A 21,853-nucleotide genomic window follows, 5' to 3' on the forward strand; every position below is an offset into this window, starting at 1 on the left:
TCTTCAACCCTTGAAACACTCGTTTTTCAAGCGGTGTCTTTCTGATGAAACGGAAACAAATTATTGTTCGAAGTAAATCGATTATTACGTCGAAAGGCACCATTTTTGGGCTACTTGGACTTTAGTCAGGTGAGCTTATGTGATGGAGCAGCATCCGCAGGTGAGTGAGTGGGTGAGTGAGTGAGTAAGTGAGTGGGTCAGTTTGTAAACGCTTCAGTCATCATCGCTTGAACGAAACACAGGATTTTGATGAAACTTGGCCATAAGTTTCATATCTCATGCCGAAAGGCCCTGTCACACCTTGACGATTTCGCCAACGTATGCCTGACGTATGCAAAATTGGGCTAAAACGCCGGCACACGTCGAATACGTTATGGGAAAGTTTTGTCTCCGTTAAGAGCACGCTGAAAAACACTGCCATACGTCGTAGTACGCTGGCTTTCATCGTTGTACTTTGCAGTTGTCCTCAATTTTTAGCATGCTTGAAATTTTAGACGTATGCCAGCATATGACTCACACGTTCCGCTACGCTGGCCATAAGTTGTAGGCATGTCATGCGATCGTTGACACACATCGACACACATTACTTGTAAGTTGCTCATAAGTCGAAACACGTCGAGGTGATGATTAGCGTACCCGAAACTTATTTATAACCTATGAGTAACGTGTTGGACGCACGTTATGCGATCGTTGACACATGTCGAGGCACGTTATGCGATTGTTGACACACGTCGAGGCACGTTATGCGATCGTTGACACACGTCGAGGCACGTTACACGATCGTTGGCACACGTCGAGGCACGTTATGCGATCGTTGACACACGTCGAGGCACGTTATGAGATCGCTGACACACGTCGAGGCACGTTATGCGATCGTATGTACATGTACGTATGGCATATAGGTTCGAAAATCAGCATTTGTAATGTATTATACAATCATTCTAACGTAGCCATGACAGGGAACACAGGGAACGACCATCAATTGCTTTGAAGTATCATATACTTTCATTTTCAACTGGGCCTGAGGGGAAGAAACAAGTGCTGCTGTTGCTGCATTGAAGAGGAAATTGAAAGCCTAAGTCAGGTTAGTGAACACTGTGTACTTGAACTCACTTATTGATTGTATAATACATTACAAATGCTGATTTTCGAACCTATATGCCATTCGTACATGTACATTATTGCTCATATCTCAGAAACTATTGGAGTGCCCATCACAAAATTTATGTGAAAGCTTCTTGACATCATAAGGTACCTCTGGGATGAATTTGAGGAAATTTGAAGGATACATTTTTTGGGGATTCACGATTGAAGTTTATATTTTGTGATAACTTTTTTGTGGTTGGAGGTAGGAAAATGTTGCCCAGACAAATTCATAGGGCATGAAAATACCTTTAAAATGACACCAAAACCAGCTCTCTCGGTGTTATACTTTTAGAGATATGGCCATTTGAATTCGCGACGTCGTGCTAATTAGTCCAAAGTTCGTTAGTCTGTATCTCACTAATTAAGAGGCTGTTAGCAAAAATATTTGAGTTCTTTCCGTTTTTCATGGGTCCCAATTGGTTCCCAAAGTTTTACAAAAATCTGAGAGATGACGGCAGATTCTTTGAGGATTTGACATGGAATGACCCTTTTACGTCGTCGAGATGAGTTATCTGCCCAGTCAGAAGGCTTACTTTGGGGACGACGTGTCATCATGTCAAAGCAGGGAAGAGAGAAGTTGGTTTCTGAACTATATAGTACCCACCCTGGTATTGTTACGATGAAAACTATCACAATTTCTCATGTTTGGTGGCCTGCTATTGATTCTGAACTTGCATCTTGTATTCATTGTTGTGATCTGTGCACTCAGCTCAGCAAGTCACCGGTGGAATCACCACTGAGTCTTTGGTCGTGGCCTTCCAAACCTTGGTCCAGTGTGTCACGCGTGCGCACACGTCACTCACGTTCAAATCCAAGGAAGGGCAACACGTCACAGATAAATAAATTTAAAAGAAGAGTAAATTATATCTGTGAACTACTCCGCCATGGCCGTAATAAAGTGTACAATCTCGTAAAAAAATTTTTTTTTTTTTTAAAGGCAGTGCTGACGTCACATTGAAGGTTATTCGAGATTTCCAGGTGGTTCTTCGATCAAACAAACCAAATATAAAAACGTTCAAAAAGGAGATAATAAATCTGTCAGACACTTCTGAGAATAAATATCTAATTGTAACATTATCTTATAATACACGTGATCCACGATTTTTAGTCGACGAACGAATTATTCATTACGATCTGTTGTTGTACTGAAAGTAACCGCGTGACGTCATCACCACGACACGTTTCCCTGCGACCCTGAAGGGACGTGTCCCACAGCGTGAATAAAACCTCATGGACAAGGGTTCAAAACGTCACCAGCGGTGAATACGTCACTGTGGTGTATTGGCATCGAGCGCTGAGGGGCGTGGAGGAGTTGTGATGATAGTCACGTGATGATAGTCACGTGTCTGCAATGCATATGGCTGTTCGCGCCCGTGAGAGGCTCGTGGTGGTGTACATCCGGGAACGCAATCAACACAGTTACGACAACCCTCTCGACTCTCCGTGTCTCACTGCTCCCCGGACATTACAGTCACAGCTACAGAAACATTTTTGAACCCACCAAGAACCTTTTAAAAACGGTTCCCATGGTTACCTCAAAGGTTGTTTGCACGTGCTCTCTTTGTTCCGTTCACCCCATCGTGGGTTCTCGGTGATCTTCCATCTGACTGGAAGTTCGCGCCAAAATCACTGCATTGCACAAACTCGAGCCCGGCACTCGGTGGAGCGCATTCCTCCATCAGGCTGAACGGTTCACGTTTACTATCCACTGATAGGACGGATCTGGATTCGGACCTGAAGCACAATCGAATCGCCTTGTTATTGGCACCGAACCAGCTGATCCACAGTTTTTCCAGAACTCGTTCACAACTTTTTGATATCATGCCATATATCGTTTTGGTCCGAATACCGGGCGTAGTGGCGTGCGCCTGTAATCCGGCCACTCGGAGGCTTGGGTTGGAGGATCGCTTGAGGACGGGAGCTTTGCGCTGGGCCGCGCTATGAGAGGGTGTCGGGCAGCCCGGAATCATGGCGAAACCCAATCCTCATCCCTGTGTCGTAAGAGGCGACCAGGGTTGCGTCAGGAAGGGCATCCGGCGTAAAACCTGTGCCAAATCAGTATGCGGATCATAACGGATGATCCGCTCTGGCGACCCCTAGTGGGAGCAGCCGAAAGACGAACAACAACGTATCGTTTTGGTCCGTCTCTCAATCGTGAAGAATCCCTTAAAAACATGGTGTTCGTTGAACAGGATGGCCGGCTTAAGATCTTCGAGTCCTGAGTTTGAGCCACTGTCGAGCTGTTGAAGGAAACACCACGTGGGTTGATTCAGCCTGTCATCCTTCCGAGGTCTCGACGAGTGAGCACCAGATCACGACGTGGTAACAGGGGGCACCGCACCAGCCACACAGCCGCACCCCCACCAATGATGCTTCTTCTTCTTCTTCTTGCGTATGGCAACTTTGCAACGAGGCAGCCATCATTTTGTTGGGCCACGACTGTGCGACTGATGCTGTGCCCCTCCACCACGACACTGGAACTAATTTCACAGACTTCAAAACAGATGACCGGCTAAGTCAACCCCACCTGATGTTTATTAAGTGGCCAGCGGGGCTCGAACCCTCAGATCCCAAACCAGCCACCCCAACCACCAAGCCAACAACAAGCTTGGCAATGATGCAACCAGCAACCAGCATCCACGGGCTGAATACGAAACAACTTAAAATTGATCGTTTCCTCGGATCTTCAACAAAATCTCATCAATTCTTCTTTATCACAGCAAACCTGAACCTGTCCAGCTCGTTTCGTCCGAATCCCCAGATAACCTTTCGAGATATCCTGCTCACAGACCAACAACAACAACAACAACAACAACAACAATAATAATCTATCGATAATTCCAGCAATCTCTGTGTGTGTGTCTGTCTGTCTGTGTGTCTGTCTGTCTGTCTGCGACCGCCGTTTTTCGACGACCGCCGGTCCGATCTGATTGAAACTTGCCAGGAATATTGCCGGGGCCCCGCAGATGTGCCTTTTCAAGGTTTGATATTAATTGGACGAGCGGTTCCCAAGTTACGGCCATTTATCTGTCGACCAATGACAGGACACGGTGCTATGACGTCACAAATGACATCACAATATTTATTTATTTATTTATTTATTTATTATTTCTTTTGCACGATTGAAACTTGCCAGGAATATTGCTGGGGACCTGCGGATGTGCCTTTTCGAGGTGAGAGAGAGAGAGAGAGAGAGAGAGAGAGAGAGAGAGAGAGAGAGAGAGAGAGAGAGAGAGAGAGAGAGAGAGAGAGAGAGAGAGAGAGAGACTGCACATACTGACACTCACCTACGGACACTCACCTACGGGCCCGTACTAGTCTATCTATAATTCCAGCAGTGTGTGTGTGTGTGTGTGTGTGTGTGTGTGTGTGTGTGTGTGTGTGTGTGTGTGTGTGTGTGTGTGTGTGTGTGTGTGTGTGTGTGTGTGTGTGTGTGTGTGTGTGTATGTGTGTGTGTGTGTGTGTGTGTGTGTGTGTGTGTGGCCACTGTTTCCTGACAACCACTGGTCCGATCTAATTGAAACTTGCCAGGTATATTGCTGGGGACCTGAGTATGTGCCTTTTCAAGGTTTGATATTAATCGGACAAGTGCTTCCCAAGTTATGGCCATTTATTTACCAACCAATGACAGGACACAGTGCTATGACGTCACAATTGATGTCACAATTCTTCTTCTTTTATTTATTTATTTATCTATTTTTTGAAAAAAAGTTTGTTTTGTCTTTTGCACGGACGGCCACACATGTACGGGCACGCACGTACGGGCATGCAGTACGGACCCGCACTAGTATATAAAATGTTATTTAACTTAAACACCCATGAGTCTGGTTAAATGAATGGGAAGCATTTTAGAAATCTCTCTATTGCCATGGCAACAATACAAGGGGCGTGGCTACACACATGGTGTTGTTTGAAGCATCTGTGATGTCATAAAGGTGGTTCAGAACGACAACACGCAGTGCATTGTCAACCTTCATTTGCAGATCACCATCATGTTGGAAACAGCCATGTTCGTTTGGAAGATCCTGAAACTCCTCTTGGCGTTTTTATCCAACATGGAGGGCAAGTCTGACGTCCTACGTGAACATCAGAAGAATCACCGACCACAGAAGGTAAGTGGGAAAGCCGAAGGAGAAGTGGTTGTGGTTTATACGGAGACTTGAGTGAAATATCAAGTTGATGAGAAGAGTACATATAGCAAGTGTTCGTTAAAAAGAGGAGAGCAGGCTATTAGATATTTACACGAAGTGAACATCTGATACGGATTATATCGGAAAGTTCAATAAAGACAGAAAACGAGTCTCGTCTTCCAGTAATTGTCTTGTATGGGTTCCATCCTTGAATCAAGAGATCCCGACCACAAACCTTGCCTTGGATCGTTCGAGTAAGGTAAGGGTGTTTCACCAGAGAGCATGGCCTCCCTCTGAAGGGATGTAAAGCCGGCTGTTCATCGTGAAAACACTCAATTGTTAAGGCTAAATAACTTGCAATAAGGCGAAGCTTTATTCTGAACCTCGGAGTTCATATTCCCTGCTCATCCTCATGTAAATGTGACCTTTATTGTAATGAACCTTGGAGGTCAAAGTGTTGGCTGCACCTTGTCTGAATCCATTGCAGATATTCGGACAGGTTTGGTTTCTTTACTAATGCTGCCCTTGTCCATGTGCTCACAGATGGTCCGGGACAATGATCAGCGACGGGTTCAACAAGTTAGCGGACAAGTTGACCTGCTGGACTATTATCAAATAGGAGTCCTTCTGATCCTCAGCACCTTACTCATCCAAGTTTGGTTTGCGTGGAAACGTGTCCGATCATTATGGAAGAAAAAAAGGAAAAACTGCATCTCTCTAAGGTAAGGAGACATTTATCTCTCTCTCTCTCTCCTCTCTCCTCTCTCCTCTCTCCTCTCTCCTCTCTCCTCTCTCCTCTCTCCTCTCTCCTCTCTCCTCTCTCCTCTCTCCTCTCTCTCTCTCTCCTCTCTCCTCTCTCCCTCTCCCCTCTCCCCTCTCCCCTCTCTCCTCTCTCTCTCTCCTCTCTCTCTCTCCTCTCTCTCTCTCCTCTCCCTCTCCCCTCTCCTCTCTCCCCTCTCTCCTCTCCTCTCTCCTCTCTCTCCGTGAGCCGCTGCCTCCGTTCGTTCAGTTTTGTGACCATAATCGAGGAACTACTTATTCTCAACGGAAATATATACATTAAATCTCATATAACACGAATCTCATGTAACTCGTATCTCTTTCTCCTTCTCTTCCTTCTCCTTCTCCTTCTCCTTCTCCTTCTCCTTGGCGTTCTCCTTTTCCTTGTCCTTCTCCTCCTTCTCTCGTGGTGATTATGTCCGGACGGTGTTTGGCTCCAGACCTGTCCAGACATTGTTTACCTCTTGGTGGTGTTGTCTCATGACATGTCTGGATGGATTTTTATGTCCTGACTTGTCCGGACAGATTTTGTCTGCAGACTTGTCCGGGCATTGTTTATTTCTGGACAATGTTTGTTTGTCTCTGGACCTATCTGGGCGGTATTTGTCTTCGAACAGCTTAGCTCCGGATGCATCCGGGTGGTGTTTCTCTCCTAACGTGTCTGGGAGGTGTTTATGTCTGGGGGTGGGGAGCTTGTCTCTGGATGTGTCCGGGCGGTGTTCATCTCAGGTGGTATTTATAGTATGACCGGTAGAAAATGGATTTCAGACATTATTTTGTTTCCATCTTCACTGTTATTCTATGCGGAATCATTTTGATGAGACAGTATGAATCGTAATTAACGCTCCACCGCACGTCTGCCTTCCTTTCCTCTCACCTCTCACTGCATTGCCTTCCAACACCCCTCCTCACTCCCCATTCCTCTTCGCACTCCCACCCCTCCCTATTCCCTCCACCTCCTCACTCCCCCACACTTCCTCACTCCCCTTCCCCCCTCTCTCTTTCCGCTACCCCTCTCTTTCTCTCCCATCCCTTTTTTCCCTCCTCCCCCCCCCTCAGCCCTTTAGTATTACTGTCTGCGAAGTGATGGGTTGTATTTGCTCGTGTACAATAAATTGACTTTTCAATATGTTTCAACCCAGGCAAAAGTGGAGGAGACGTGACAAGAACGTGAAGGGTTCCATCAGCATCGAACAAAACGTGTAAGTAAGAGAATATATCCCTTGTAGATGTTGAATAAAAAACGTCCCGGTAATAGAAATGGTATACCTTTTTGAAGGAAACTGAAGCTAACCTCGTCGTATACAGGACACATGTTGCTCCTCAAATATTTTCTGTACCATAGGTTGGAGGTTTAAGGACCGGGGGATTGCTTTGAGGTACTTGTGCTGAGTTGTTTAGCCTGGGTTGGAATCTTGATCCCGATATTAATGGTCATCCTGGTGTTTTACATGAAGGGCGAGGCAAAGATGTGTGTGCTGTCCCAACAAAGGATGTAAAGCTAGACAACCGTCTGCCAGCACTTGGGTGTATTGGTGAACATTAAAGGTCCCATCATGTCTCTTGAAAACTGTAAAGAATTGACGAGTTATCGCCGTTAACGTGAACAAATTTCAGATTCCTGCTCATTAACAAAATAAATTGTCAACCAGTTCGTGAAAGACTTGGGCCACAACCGTTCCCACTGGCCAACCTTATAAGTAGGTGTTGGTTCTTGGGGTAATGAAAGAAGAAGAAGAGAAAGTTTGATGTTTTCGTAATATCCATTGGGGAGAAGTGCATGTGGCAAGTGTCAGGAGGTACTTCATCTGAGGTGGGAAGCAATACGTGGAATACCACTTCAACCAGACATGTACTGAGATGTTGGTCATCATCACCCTGCAGGGCCGGATTTACCATGTGGGGGGCCGTGGGCACAATGATTGTGGGGGGCCCGAAATTTGGAAATTAATCAACAACTAAAATTATAACTGCTTTTTCATCAACAACTGAACTTGTATCTATAGATTTGGCAGATCCTGATCAGGAATGTTTTGGCATACATGTTCACAAATTACATTTAAATCTGACAATATAACAAGATGGACGGATTGTTATTGATATGACTGGTGACTTAATCTATGAGCTCATTCTAAAATCAAATCACAAAAATGCTGTTGCTACAAGAGTTAGAGATAGAGATGGACCAATATAAGAAAATAACAAACGACGCGCTGTCATTAATCATACTATGAACTTCGACTAAAAATCTTCTAACTTCTAAAAACCCCCTGGACAAGAGAAATCCGAAATGGTGATTAATATCCGACTTCCAGCGACCGCAAATATACGGCAGTGTCCTCCACATCAATGAACACACACACACACACACACACACACACACACACACGGTGCCTTAATCAATGGACAAGCTTCCTGCGTGGCTTCGCAGCAGCGAACTCGGATATGATACTGTCAACCTGCATGGAATTGAGCACATCGGATTCGGTTGAAATGATGGTCAGATTGACCAGTCTCTGCTGCCCCATCGTGGAGCGAAGATGGTTCTTGATAAGCTTGAATTTCGAAAACGAGCGCTCCCCGGAGCAGTTCGACACCATCAGTGAGAGGTAAATCCGAAGCAGCACTTCCACATTTGGGAAAGTATCGGTGAGTTTTCGCTCGATGAGAAAACTGTACATCTCGAGTTCAGTACGGCCGAGTCTGGCTCTGACTCCTTCATCATGGCTTGAAACTGAATCATTTCTTCTGTGAGGTCAGGTGATAGATCTTCCCGATACAGCTCGACGAGCTTTCAGCATGACTCTCGAATCTGCTCCACTTCGAGTTGAACAAGAGCACGCAGGAATCCAAATCTGTCGCTCATCTCGCTGTAAGCGTTTGTACGCTTTTCCAACTGCGACAGCAGTACGTCGATCACTGCAACGTATTTACTCATGCGAAAGGACTCCTTGGCATCCAGTTCTACTTCTGGAGTTTGTCCATAGTCCGAGGGAGCGAAGCGGACATTACGCTTTCGTCTACACGATCCGCGAGTGAATTCCTCCGTACCTGAGCGCTCCACTCCATCAACAACGAATGTATCAAACTGATCACGTAATGACTGCACGAAGCTCGCCAGTGACTTGAGGAGCTGCACGGCTGTGTTGAGATCGGTAGCTTGTGACTGAAGGGTTTTACTCATACGATCAAATCTACCAAGGACAGTAGACCAGAAACCAGCATAGAACCCTATCTCGAGCATGCACATCGTTTAGTGAAGTGTCTCGGCGGTGTTTCTCGTTTCACTATTCAGTTGTTCATCATTTGCGATTAGTTACCATTCGTCCGTGACCCAACAATTTCATCCGATCCACGGAACGCCAGACCACGCTCAGCGAGAAACGATATCACGCTCACACTTCGTTTCAGCACCTCCCTCCAAGAGGACGCAATCTCACTCACCTGTTTGTCGAGTTCAGTGTCCACACGATCTGCGGATGTTGCTCTGTCTGACAAGCGGATGATATTCGCACGATGTACATGCGAACGCTCATGCACCTCGATAGAATGACTGGCATGCTTCCAATCATTGAATCCTTCCCCTCCCAGGGCAGTAGCGCCTCCAGAGCTTGCAAGCGATGCAGTACAGTTTTCCGGTTGATGTGGAGAAGCAAAGCCAGGACCTTTTCACGGACTCTCCATTTTGTAGTCTACGGTAAAAAAAGATTCTTGGAGCAGCAGCGTTTCCGACCTTCAACAAACTGTATGGATGAATCAAAGGGACCAGTCGAATTCTGCAGGGGCTCCAAATCTCGTGATGACCAGAAGTCGATCATCTCTGACGATGGTCGCTCGGGAGGCCAACATCCAATGTCATTGGCAAAGCCAGGTCCACGATCAGTCAGTATATATCTCGCTTCTTCATCTGATGCATGTTCTTCATCGGTGGAACCTTCCGAGATGTTGGGCGAATCTTGAGGCGGGGGTTGAGTTGCCAAATCCGCTTGTTCTGTCTCTGTTGGTGTTCCAGCCTCTGTCATGGACGATTCGCCTGTTTGTGCAGGAGTGAAAAACTCTGAGATTTTCTGGGTCTTGTCGACGACGGACTGGTGTCTTTCATCTTTTTCCTTGGAACGTTTCTGCTTTTGAGCACCACTGTCATATGTCCGTGGAGCCCTGGATTTGTGCCTGTCGTCACTGAAGCCGCTCATTCTGGTTTCTGCAGCTGGTAGGTACCGAGTAACCGAGATATTGTCAGAGTGCACGTGGGACGTACCAGAATCACAAACAACAAGTATGTTTCACACACCTGGAACATAGAAAGTCACACCGTGTTACTGTGCTGTGCGCGCCAGTAAGCAGGGTATGGACAGCGTTCCCTGCCAGCCGCAGTTTCAGTGTGTACAATACTACCCCTGCCAGCCAACTACCCGAAATCTGGTAGTGTCACCATGGCAACAACTGCTTTGTACAATATTATATCAAAACTCGAAGGGCACTCGGGAGAGAGCCTACCTCCACCACGTAATGCTTGATCCACAAGAACATATCAGGGGTGGGGTCCTGAGTTCAAATCCTGCTTGGCTGTTGAATTAATACCAGATGGGGTTGACTCAGCCTGTCATCCTTCTGAGGTCAGCAAAATGAGTACCAGCTTGCTGGGATGATTGAGCCATTTGAGTAGCCTGCATTGGAGCAATAACCTGTCCAGGATTGTGCGCAATAACCGAGGAGACTGCTTTGGCAGCACCAGTGCTCTTTACAGAGTATGAACCCAATGGATTTTGGATGTTGTTTTTGGCCCCATCTCTCAATGGTGAAGAATCACTTTAAAAATTCTAGTAGCCGGATCTGGATCTTCACCAAAATGTAATCAATTCATCCTTGTCACACACCCAACCTCTCCACAAAATTTCATCCAGATCCGTCCACAACTTTTTGAGATATCCTGCACACAAAACAGACAAACAAACAGACAAACAGACAAACAGGGGTGAAAACATGACATCCTTCTAGCTTCGGTGGCAGAGGTAATAATACCACCAATAATGTCAACGAACACAAGGAGCTTTGATGAGGCCATTTATCCCATCATGTCTGTGATTCATGAACACCACATGAATTAAATCAATGAGTTTATGACCCCACAAGTGAAGCGCAAAGTAAGGGTTAAGCAAAAAGTTCACTCTTTCCATCTACAGTAGGTATATGTTTGAGGAACTACTTGATTATCCCCACGCTTTTTGTAAAAAAAAAAAAAAAAAAAACCGGGGGGATATCGTAATCGCCTCCGTCAGACGTCTGTCCGTCCGGCATGCTCTCTCCTCCGAAACGGTCGTGCATAAATTCACCAAACTTGCTAGTTATGATCATCACATGGCAAGAGCAAGGGCAGTTCCGTATTGGGACATGCCCCCGGCGTTGGGTCAAAAGGTCAAATCCCCAAAAATGTAATTCCAGACACATTTTACAATGAAACTTTGTACATGTAATGAATATTGTGGGACTCATGAAATATGTAACGATTTGTTTGGATTTGACGACCGCGTCATGCCCCCAGGGGGTGCAGACATAGGATCACAGTGATCAAAATGGGAAAAAATGACTGAAGAGAACTGGTTTTTTTTTTTTAATCAGGGAAGCAAAGATGAACGAGTCTACTGCGAATCAAGACGTCGTTGTGAACGACTCATGTCCAGCAACTAAACCAAAGGAACCCACTCTTTGGAAGCACCGAAAGTAAAAATTTCATTCTTTTTCTTCTTTACTTTTTTTTTTTTAACTTGTTAACTTGTTTTTGGAAATATGAGAAACTGACTTTTCAATCTTTTTTTAACCTAAGCATCGGTGCAGGATGCTTTGCGAGAAGGAGAAGGATTGTGGCAACAATAAACATTCCGTGTGAGTCTGAGAAAATGTCCCTTCGGAATGTCGTGACATGAAACGTACGAGTAATAGAAAGGGTATTCCTTAAAGGAAATTAAAGCTAACCCTGTCACATCTCAGGTCATCTTCCATCTACTTAGAAGTCAGCTTGCATCACCTTCACCAGCCAATCTTGCTGCTTATATAAGTTGCTAGCAAAAATCACTTCCACTTTGCTGCGAAGCTGTGTCGGCGCTTAAACGGAAGCTGCGTTGGTGCCTTAAAGGAACAAAGTTAAACATTTTGAATTATTCTCACTGTGATTTCAACATCACCGCAACGCACATTATCACGTTGTTTAAGCTTTCTTTACATAAGAAGATTATTTGTCAAATCTGATACCACCGGGTGGTGCAAAACGATGCACATTTACATGGAGAGAATTGGAGTCTTTCCCCCCAAGCCCAGCCTGAACCCCCTCCCAGATATGCTACCGAGGCAGAAACCATAGTTGGGGTACCCTGAGGCAACATGCATGAATAGTTTGAGTATTTTTTTTTTAGTTTTTGAAGCACATACAGTGATTACACAAAGTCTACAACCCCTTTCAAACTTTTCATCTTTTGTTGCCTTCGAGCCTGGAATTATATTTCATTAAATCAGACTTTTACCACCTTTATTTACATGCCATACCCCACAACTTCCACAAGTGAAAAACAAATTCCACAAATTTCATAAAATGAATTAAAAATATAAAACTCGAATAACTTGGTTGGATAAGTGGTCACCCCCTGAGTTAATACTTGGTGGAAGCACCTTCAACAACAATTGTAGCTGTGAGTCTGTTGGAAGAGGTCTCTACCACCTTTGCACACCTTGATTGGGCAATATTTTACCATTCTTCTTCACAAAACTGTCCAAGCTCATTCGGGTTGTGTGGGGAGTGTTGATGGACAGCAATCTTCAAGTCATGCCACCGATTTTCGATTGGATTTAGGTTGGGTCTCTGACTACGCCACTCAAGGACATTTATCTTTTTGTTCCTCAGCCACTCGAGTGTAGCTTTGGCTGTGTGCTTCGGGTCGTTGTCATGCTGAAAGGTGAACTTCCGTCCCAATTTCATCTTTCTTGCAGAGGGCAGCAGATTTTCCTCTTGGATTTTTCTGTATGTTGCTCCATCTATTTTCCCTTCCATCCGGCCAAGTGCCCCAGTTCCTGCTGATAAGAAACATCCCCATTACACGATGCTGCCAGCACCATGCTTCACAGTCTGGATGGTGTTCTTTGGGTGATGTGCTGTATTGGGTTTGTGCCAAACGTAACCTTTTGCATTTAGGCCAAAAGGTTCCATCTTTGTTTCATCAGATCACAAACTTTTTTTCCACATGGCTTCAGAATCTACAGAGTGTTTTTTTGCAAATCTCAAATGGGACTCAAAGTGGCTTGTTTGAGTAATGGCTTCTTTATTGCCACCCTACCATACAGACCAGACTTGTGGAGCACTTGGGATATTGTTGTCACATGTACATGACCGGTCTTTGCCTTAAGACAGGTAGCTCCTTCAAAGTTGCCTTTGATCCAGTTAGGCCAAAGCCACATTTTCCACGGTGGCCGTGGGGTCTCCAAAATCTACGGCCACTAGCAATTATACGGCGGCCACAGTATTTCCACGGTCACACAATGTAGCAGTCACATATGTTTTTTGTTTTTTTCGGGGAGTCGCACGGCGTATTCAGAAATTGTGGAGACCGAAAACGTGGGGGTGCCATACGGTCTTTGATTTGAAGTCGCACAGTGACCTTAGGGTGGCCATAGAATTTTCAAGGCAGACGCAAGGTAGCCTCAAGGTGCCCGCAAGGCGACCGCAGGGGGGCCCTAAGGCGAACGTGCGGCCAGACGGACGGTAACGAGTGGGTATATATACCAGTTCTCTTTTTACTGAAATAAAAATATAACAGTTCGGAATATACCAGTACGTGGTGCCCCCAGAATCCGAATTGAATTCGTTCCAGGAGGCTGTTCGGATTGCAAAAAGTTCGATTCCCAAACTATTTTCCCAATAAGAAATAATTGAATGAATTAATCTGTTCCTGGACCCCAAGAAAACCCACTTTCTAGACACTTTCAACCGAAATTCCCCATGTTTAAGGTAAAATAAAATGAGTAAATGACCTTCGGTGGCGGTGTTGTATGTAAACTGGTACAATCACCACATCCAAAGGTTCACACAGGCTCGAGCTCCGACCTGGGTTCTGATCGCTCGCGCACTTTGCGAGCGCTGCCCTCAGGGCAGCTCATCAAACATGATGCCCCCAGAACCACAATCACTTTCATCAAACGCATCGGACTGACGTAATCATGGATATTCCAAATTACAACCGGTTTTTCTGTGAAATTAAATCCTTGCCCGACAGTCCGTCACATCACGTGATCGGATTGCTTTTTTGTTATTAATTAAAACACAAGATGATTAAAAAAAAAAAAAACAGCACAAATCAAGGTGAAAACACGAGGTAAAGTACCGATCGACACACGAGAGACGTTTTCACGAGTACTTCCACCGCCGAACTGGATGAACAAAGCGCGAAGATGCGGCTCGAACAGGTGGGGGAGACACGTGAACAAACATGAACGCCTCGTTGTGTTCGGTTTTTTAAAATGTATTCGGTTTTTAGGGCAAAATTCATTTTTTTATTGATAAGAGACTACGGCAGCTGCACGAATAACGCAAGCCCACCGTACGCCCTACGTACGGTCGACGTGGAACACAACTACGTCATAACCACGGCTTGTCGAATTGCTACGGCCAACGTATATACGGCCAACGAAAAAAGTTATAACTCCGCGTTATAATTCCACGGCGACCCCTACGGCCTGTAAAATATAGCCAAGCGGCGTAGGGCCTCCCTGAGGCCACCGCAGAAACTCTGCGGCCGCCGCATGTTTCTGTCAATTCAGAGGCCGTACAGCAAATGTGACTTAGGCCTTAGTTCTTAGTTTAAATTTGTAAAAGTTGAGATGCACCACATCCACTACACTTCGTTCATCCACCCAATGCTGGAATTTCAACGTCAGCGTGCATTAATGTGGAACATTCCTGGAATTGAGATTCGAAATTAGCATTTTGATGAAATATTAGGCTGTTTCAACTCCCCCATTTTAGCATTTGCCTCTTGAGGTTCAGTTAAAGCTTCTTATTCTTTCATACACTGTACATGGCTGTGGGTAGCATTATTTGCTTGGGGCACATTTGTGCTGAAATGCAGTGCCCCCTGTAGGTTAGAGGAGTAATTTGTGAGTTGTCTCGGGTGCCTGCTATTAGCACACCTTCTCCACATGAAGAACACCGTGGGATCCTCCATGTGCAGTTGTCCACAAATTAACGCTGGCAAACAGGACACCCAATTTAACTTCCATCCAATCTCTGCTCCTCCTCCTCCTCTTCCTCCTTCCACCACTACTACTACTACTACTACAACCACGACTCCTCCGAATACCTGGCTAAGAACAATGTTGGCCCCTTTGGGGGTTGACCCTTTTGCACTTCGTTCCCTTGGGACAGGGATAACAAGAGGTTGAGGCAGTCGTGTTGAAATTTTTGGCCACGGTGGTGGCGATTGCTCGCCTACTCTTCCCAAAGGACGCCGTTTGATCTTTCACTTTCACCAACGTATGCACACACATTGGATCGCCTTGCCTGTGACACACCAGGATGACAGTTTATAGCTGGGCCGGGATTGAAACCCAGGTTAGGATGTCTTCGAGGTGCATGTGGTCACTTGGGTCACCAAGTAAAATAAAAATAGAAATGAGTAACTTTTTGGTGATCTTCATACACTCTTCACCATTTATTGGCTTCATCATCAAACTGTGTTTAGAGATACTTAGTAGGTAGTGTAGCAGTCCAGTCGTGTTGCTTACTGTCTGAATGCAGAAATATATTTAAAATCTGACATTGTTGCTTATTTGTGCCATTTTTTTAAACTTCAGCTTAACAAAATCCTTAATTTCTGCAGGAATTTTGAGCCTCAAGTGACGAATGTGTCTCCTGAGGAAGACAACATTGAGCCGCGATTGACTATTGTGTCTCGTGAGGAAGAGAACGTTGAGCCTCAAAACAAAAATATATCGTTTGAGGAAGAGTCACGAACTGGTGAGATTTGAGGATTATTTGAGAATTGATCTTTTCACAAAATAATTAATTACCTCTCTTACAAGTATTTTGCACGTGGGAGGAGAGACCTGAAAATGGTTGTTTTTATTTTTTTAATTTGCCCACGATGTCTGATTGCTCTTCCTGATCCTCCTGCTGGTTTTTTTTTTTTGTTTTGTTTTTTTAACCTCCGCCATCTTCGAAGATGGAGGGAGGTTACTGTTTTCACCCCTTTCTGTTTGTTTGTTTGTTTGTTTGTTTGTAAACAGTATTACGGAAAAACTCCTCGACGGATTTCGACGAAACTTGGTGGGGGGGTTAGGTATGGTCCAAGGATCATGCCATTAAATGTTGGACTTGGTCCCCCCCCCCCGCAAAAAAAATTGTTAGAGAAAAAAATTAATTTTTTTTGCATTTCTACATGTTTTAAGTGATTTCCACCCCCCCCCCCCAAAAAAATAGAGAATTTTTTTTTTGCATTTCTACATGTTTTAAGTGATTTCCAACCCCTCCCCCGCAAAAAACATTGTTAGAGAATTTCTTTTCCATTTCTACATGTTTTCAGTGATTTCCAACCCTCCCCACAAAAAAATTGTTACCCCCCCAAAAAGAATTTTTTTTTGCATTTCTACATGTTTTAAGTGATTTCCACCCCCCGCCCCCAAAAAAAAATTTAGAGAAATTTTTTTTATTTTTTTGCATTTCTACATGTTTTAAGTGATTTCCAACCCCCCTCCCCCCAAAAAATAGAGAATTTTTTTTTTGCATTTCTACATGTTTTAAGTGATTTCCAACCCCTCCCCCCCAAAAAACATTGTTAGAGAATTTCTTTTCCATTTCTACATGTTTTCAGTGATTTCCAACCCTCCCCCAAAAAAATTGTTACCCCCCAAAAAGAATTTTTTGCATTTCTACATGTTTTAAGTGATTTCCACCCCCCCCCGAAAAAAATTTAGAGAATTTTTTTATTTTTTGCATTTCTACATGTTTTAAGTGATTTCCAACCCCCCCCCCAAAAAAATTTATAGAAAAATTTTTTTTTTGCATTTCTACATGTTTTAAGTGATTTCCAACCCCCCCAAAAAAAAATTGAGAGAAAAAAATTTTTTGCAACTTTTTTTCAACAAAATTTCGATTTCTTTTGTTGCATTTCTACATGTTTTAAGTTATTTCCAACCCCTCCCCCCAAAAAACATTGTTAAAGAATTTTTTTCCATTTCTCCATGTTTTAAGTGATTTCCAACCCCCCCCAAAAAAAAATTTAGAGAAAAAAATAATATTTTTTTGCATTTCTACATGTTTTAAGTGATTTCCAACCCCCCCCCAAAAAAAATTGAGAGAAAAAAATTTTTTGCAACTTTTTTTCAACAAAATTTCGATTTCTTTTTTTGCATTTCTACATGTTTTAAGTGATTTCCAACCACCCCCCCCCCCAAAAAAAAATGTTGGAGAAAAGAACTATAACTCTATCAGCACTGTTGACATCATATTTAATGAATAAGATATAAGGTTCACTTGAGTGACCCAGCAGTATTGGGGGCGGAGGTTTTGCACTCTCCCGAGTGCTCCCCCTCGAGTTTCAAATGTAACAGCATTTCTTTTTTTCTTCTAATCTTTCCTCATTAGTCAAACCCTTCTTGGAACCATTTTGATTGTTCTTGCTGGCACTGCTTTGTCTGACTGACAGGATAGTCTTGAGCAGCGTTTCTCAACCGGGGGCCCATGGCCCCCCCAAGGGGGCCATTGGCCTTCGACCGGGGGGCCATGAGCGGACGCCGAAAAACTGCGATTCAGAATGCAGAAGCTTGTAATGTACAATTAAGGTGACGAGTCTCTGGTCATAGTGTTAAAGTAAAAAGGGTAGATGAGTTTAACCACGATTTTAAAAGAGAAGGCGGAGCCCACAGAGCATTCAGAGTGAACCAATGTTTACAAAAACGTTAGAATTTTGTTTTTTTCAATTTTTTTTCTCAGATGTCAAAGGTTCGAAAATGGAATGACAGCTATGTCAAGTTTGGATTCACGAATGTCAGTCGAGATGGCGTGGACTGTGCACAATGTCTGCACTGCTCGGTCGTGATGTCAAATGCGTCACTACATCCTTCCAAACTTTCAAACCATCGCGACAAGATACATCCCGGAAGGAAGGAAGATAATATCGACGCTCTGTCTGCGAAACGATCACGATATGACCGTGAAGCGACACTTCCCAAATTTGGATTCTGGCCAGAAGAAAAACCTGCTCTTCAATCCAGCTACGAAGTGGCATACCGAATTGCGAAGTGAAAGAAGCCGCACACTATTGCTGAGGACCTTATCAAGCCATGTACAGAGAAAATGGTGGAATTGATGATCGGACCAGAGGCGAAAAAGAAGATCGAGCAAGTTTCGCTCTCTAATGACACGATCCGACGATGGATTGACGACATGGCCGCTGATGTGTGCCATCAAGTTTGCTCTGAAATCAAACGAAGCACGCTCCAGGCGAGCCTTCAATTAGACGAGACTACCGACACCGCCCTCGAGAGCCAGTTGATCGCCTTCGCTCGCTACGAGAGAAAGGGAGAGATGAAGGAAGAGTTCTTGTTCTGCAATACCCTACCAACCACAACGACAGCGGCAGATATCAAAGCTATTGTGGACTCTTTTTTTGAAGCTAATGGACTCGGTTGGCAGAATTTCAAGTACATTTGTACTGATGGTGCCCCAGCGATGGTCGGCGTCAGAGGAGGGTTCGTCACGCTTGTGAAGAACGAATGGCCCCATGTGACGTCCTCCCACTGTTCGCTACACCGATACGCTCTTGCGTCAAAGACTCTTCCGCCTCGTTTGCTGGAAGTCATGGACGTCGCGGTCAAAGTGATCCACTTCATTCGTGAGAAGGCCAAAAATCATCGGCTCTTCCAACTCCTGGCCAAGGAAATGGGAGCGGAACATATTGGACTTCTGTTCCACACCAAAGTCCGTTGGCTATCGAGGGGGAAATGCCTCTCTCGGCTGTATGAACTCCGGGTTGAGGTGGAAATCTTCCTGCGAGACAACGAAAACAACCTCCATGTCCACTTTGACAATGAAGAGTTCGTCATGATGCTCGCCGACCTGGCCGATATATTCGGCCGACTTAACGAAATGAACCAGTCCTTGCAAGGCCGTGATGTGACAGTCAGTGACGTTCAAGACAAGCTTGCCGGACTGTCTGCGAGAATGGAAGTCTGGCAGGCACGAATCAAGGCCGGGTCCACTGCCTCATTTCCTTTCTTGGACGAGCACCTGCAGACACAGAGGATTGAGCTTCCTGTCGGCATCAAAGATTGCATCACTAGACATCTCGACAATCTCTCCGCTGAGTTCAAATCGTATTTCGACGATGCACCATTGGATGTTCCGTGGCACATAGACCCGTTTAACGCCAAAATTGAACCTACTGAAGATGAAGCAGAGGAGCTGGCAGAGTTGAAGGTTTCAAAAGCAATGAAGCTGCTCTTCAGTAACAAAGAAGACCACTCCACCTTCTGGTTGTCTGTTCAGGATGCGTATCCACTACTCATCAAGAAGGCATCCGTAATGCTCATTCAATTCGCCACAACATATCTTTGCGAATCCGGATTTTCTGACCTTGCAACCATTAAAACTAAGTCATGAAACCGTCTTGACGTTGGGAACGATATTCGCCTTGCTGTGTCCAAGACGGAGCCGGACATTAGAGGCCTCGTCAGACAAGCCCAACAGCAAGTGTCTCATTGATTTTATTGCTTAGAAAAATGTTTACTTTGATTTATCTTTTAAGACTGAGTAAATAAATTTCATAAAACGAAATCTGCATATTTTATTCAAGGGCAGGGGACCACGAATGTTATGCGACTCGGTAGGGGGGGGGGCATGGGCCATCAAAGGTTGAGAAACGCTGGTCTAGAGGTATGCACACTTACCTCTCTGCTGTCTAGCCTGAGTTTGAATCCTGGCCCAGCTATAAACTGTCATCCTGGTGTTGCACGGGCAGCGTCGTTCACCAATGTGTGTGCCGTCCATCAGATAGACATTAAATGGGAGTCCCATCTGCTGGCATTAGTTTATGGATGTTCAAGATCCCATGGTGTCCTTCGAAAAGAGTCGCCGAGTGATTGCCGGCACCCTGAACTAATTACAAATTCCTACTCTTACCAGTAGAGGGCTCTGTATCAGAGGAACATCGACACCCTCAGCCAATGGTGCTGCCCTGTTTCCTTGTGCTGTATATGAATGAAGAAAACTACTTTCATTGTGAAATTTAAACCCCTTTAATGTCGATCCAAAAACGTAATTTTGTGTTCTTTATTGATGTCCAACACTGTTTCAGATGCATTTGTGTGTTTTTTTTTTCCACCATTATTCCTCCTTTATCCTTTTCCTGAACAGAATTCCCCATTCATAAATTGATCCATGTCCAGCAAGGCTGTAAAGAGGTAACAAATTTACCTCTGAACTGTCCAGTCTGCTTTGATTGTCATTCTGACCATACACTGTCGAACGAAGAGCTGGTCATGCTCGTGAAGGCTCGTGTCAAACTGTTTTTGGCATTGTTGGTCCAACAAAGGGTTGATGCCAGAAAGGTCAACTTTCCCTCGCTTCTAACGGCAGATAGCAATGTCCTTCCTAGCGATTCCATCCATTTCAAAAAATAAAATTGGTGCTTCGCCAGTGGGACGTTTGCTCACAAATGTGCAGTCCCTCAGATGGACCTTGTGCTGGGTGTCCCATCTAATAGCATTAGTTTGGAGAAACAAAACTGATTTCGATGTCTTTCATGAAGAGTTGGCAACTTATTGCCGGCACTCTGAACAAATTACAACAACAACAAATTATCAAGTGCAATCATATCAGGCTTTCCCAATCACTTCCTGAAAGACTTAGTGCTAATCTTACATGTTTTGAGCCCTTGACCTCTTAATCGGGGACATGGTACACGAACAACTGGCTCCCCAAGGAGAATAAGAATATGACTACTTTATGAAATTGACATCTAATTTCCACAATTCACACATGTCTGAACACTGGTATTCTGTCCATTGATATTTTTCTTTCACCACATCTGTTTTGTGATGATTTTGCCTCTTCTTTCCAGGATCTTCTCTCAATCAGAGCGAGGAAGATGAGAGCGAGGAATATGATGGCGAGGAATATGATAGCGAGGAATATGATAGCGAGGAATATGAGAGCGAGGAATATGATAGCGAGGAAGATGAGAGCGAGGAAGATGAGAGCGAGGAAGATGAGAGCGAGGAAGATGAGAGCGAGGAATATGATAGCGAGGAATATGATAGCGAGGAATATGATAGCGAGGAATATGATAGCGAGGAATATGATAGCGAGGAATATGATAGCGAGGAATATGATAGCGAGGAATATGATAGCGAGGAATATGATAGCGAGGAATATGATAGCGAGGAATATGATAGCGAGGAATATGATAGCGAGGAATATGAGAGCGAGGAATATGATAGCGAGGAATATGAGAGCGAGGAATATGATAGCGAGGAATATGATAGCGAGGAATATGATAGCGAGGAATATGAGAGCGAGGAATATGAGAGCGAGGAATATGAGAGCAAGGAATATGAGAGTGAAGATGAAGACAAGACAGTTTTGACGTCTGAGTCTGAGTCGAATGAAGACAAGCTCATTGTTCATCCGAAAGTGGTAAGCAAGACATTGGATTACCTATAAACAAGGCCTTGTGTTGGCTTAATGGGGGAAGGTGGCTGGCTTGGGATCTTAGGGTCTTGAGTTTGAGCCCCTGCTGTGTGTTGAATTAATAACA

At 44.6% G+C, this 21,853-nt stretch overlaps 1 protein-coding gene and 1 long non-coding RNA gene across 2 annotated transcripts in view; one reads left to right on the forward strand and one right to left on the reverse strand.

Moving 5' to 3' along the window:
- LOC147021749 (uncharacterized) overlaps window positions 1-21,853 on the reverse strand; it is a 48,808-nt gene that overhangs the window by 12,492 nt on the left and 14,463 nt on the right. The gene's annotated exons all lie outside the window — the stretch shown is intronic.
- On the forward strand, window positions 5,004-21,759 carry LOC147021750 (uncharacterized). The gene is made up of 5 exons (XM_085893522.1): window positions 5,004-5,258; window positions 5,820-5,998; window positions 7,199-7,258; window positions 15,920-16,056; window positions 21,158-21,759. Exons 1-5 carry the CDS (start codon window positions 5,139-5,141, stop codon window positions 21,757-21,759), a joined length of 1,098 nt encoding a protein of 365 aa, XP_085749648.1. The 5' UTR covers window positions 5,004-5,138.

Source organism: Eptatretus burgeri, chromosome 8, assembly GCF_056783735.1.
Source record: "Eptatretus burgeri isolate ZD-2024b chromosome 8, Ebu_testis_v1, whole genome shotgun sequence".
Lineage (NCBI taxonomy): Eukaryota > Metazoa > Chordata > Myxini > Myxiniformes > Myxinidae > Eptatretus > Eptatretus burgeri.

Coding starts and splice junctions, on each gene's coding strand:
- LOC147021750 (XM_085893522.1), top strand. CDS start 5,139: ATGTTGGAAACAGCCATGTTCGTTTGGAAGATCCTGAAACTCCTCTTG. Junction 5,259..5,819: donor AGAATCACCGACCACAGAAG/GTAAGTGGGAAA, acceptor ATGTGCTCACAG/ATGGTCCGGGACAATGATCA. Junction 16,057..21,157: donor TGAGGAAGAGTCACGAACTG/GTGAGATTTGAG, acceptor TCTTCTTTCCAG/GATCTTCTCTCAATCAGAGC.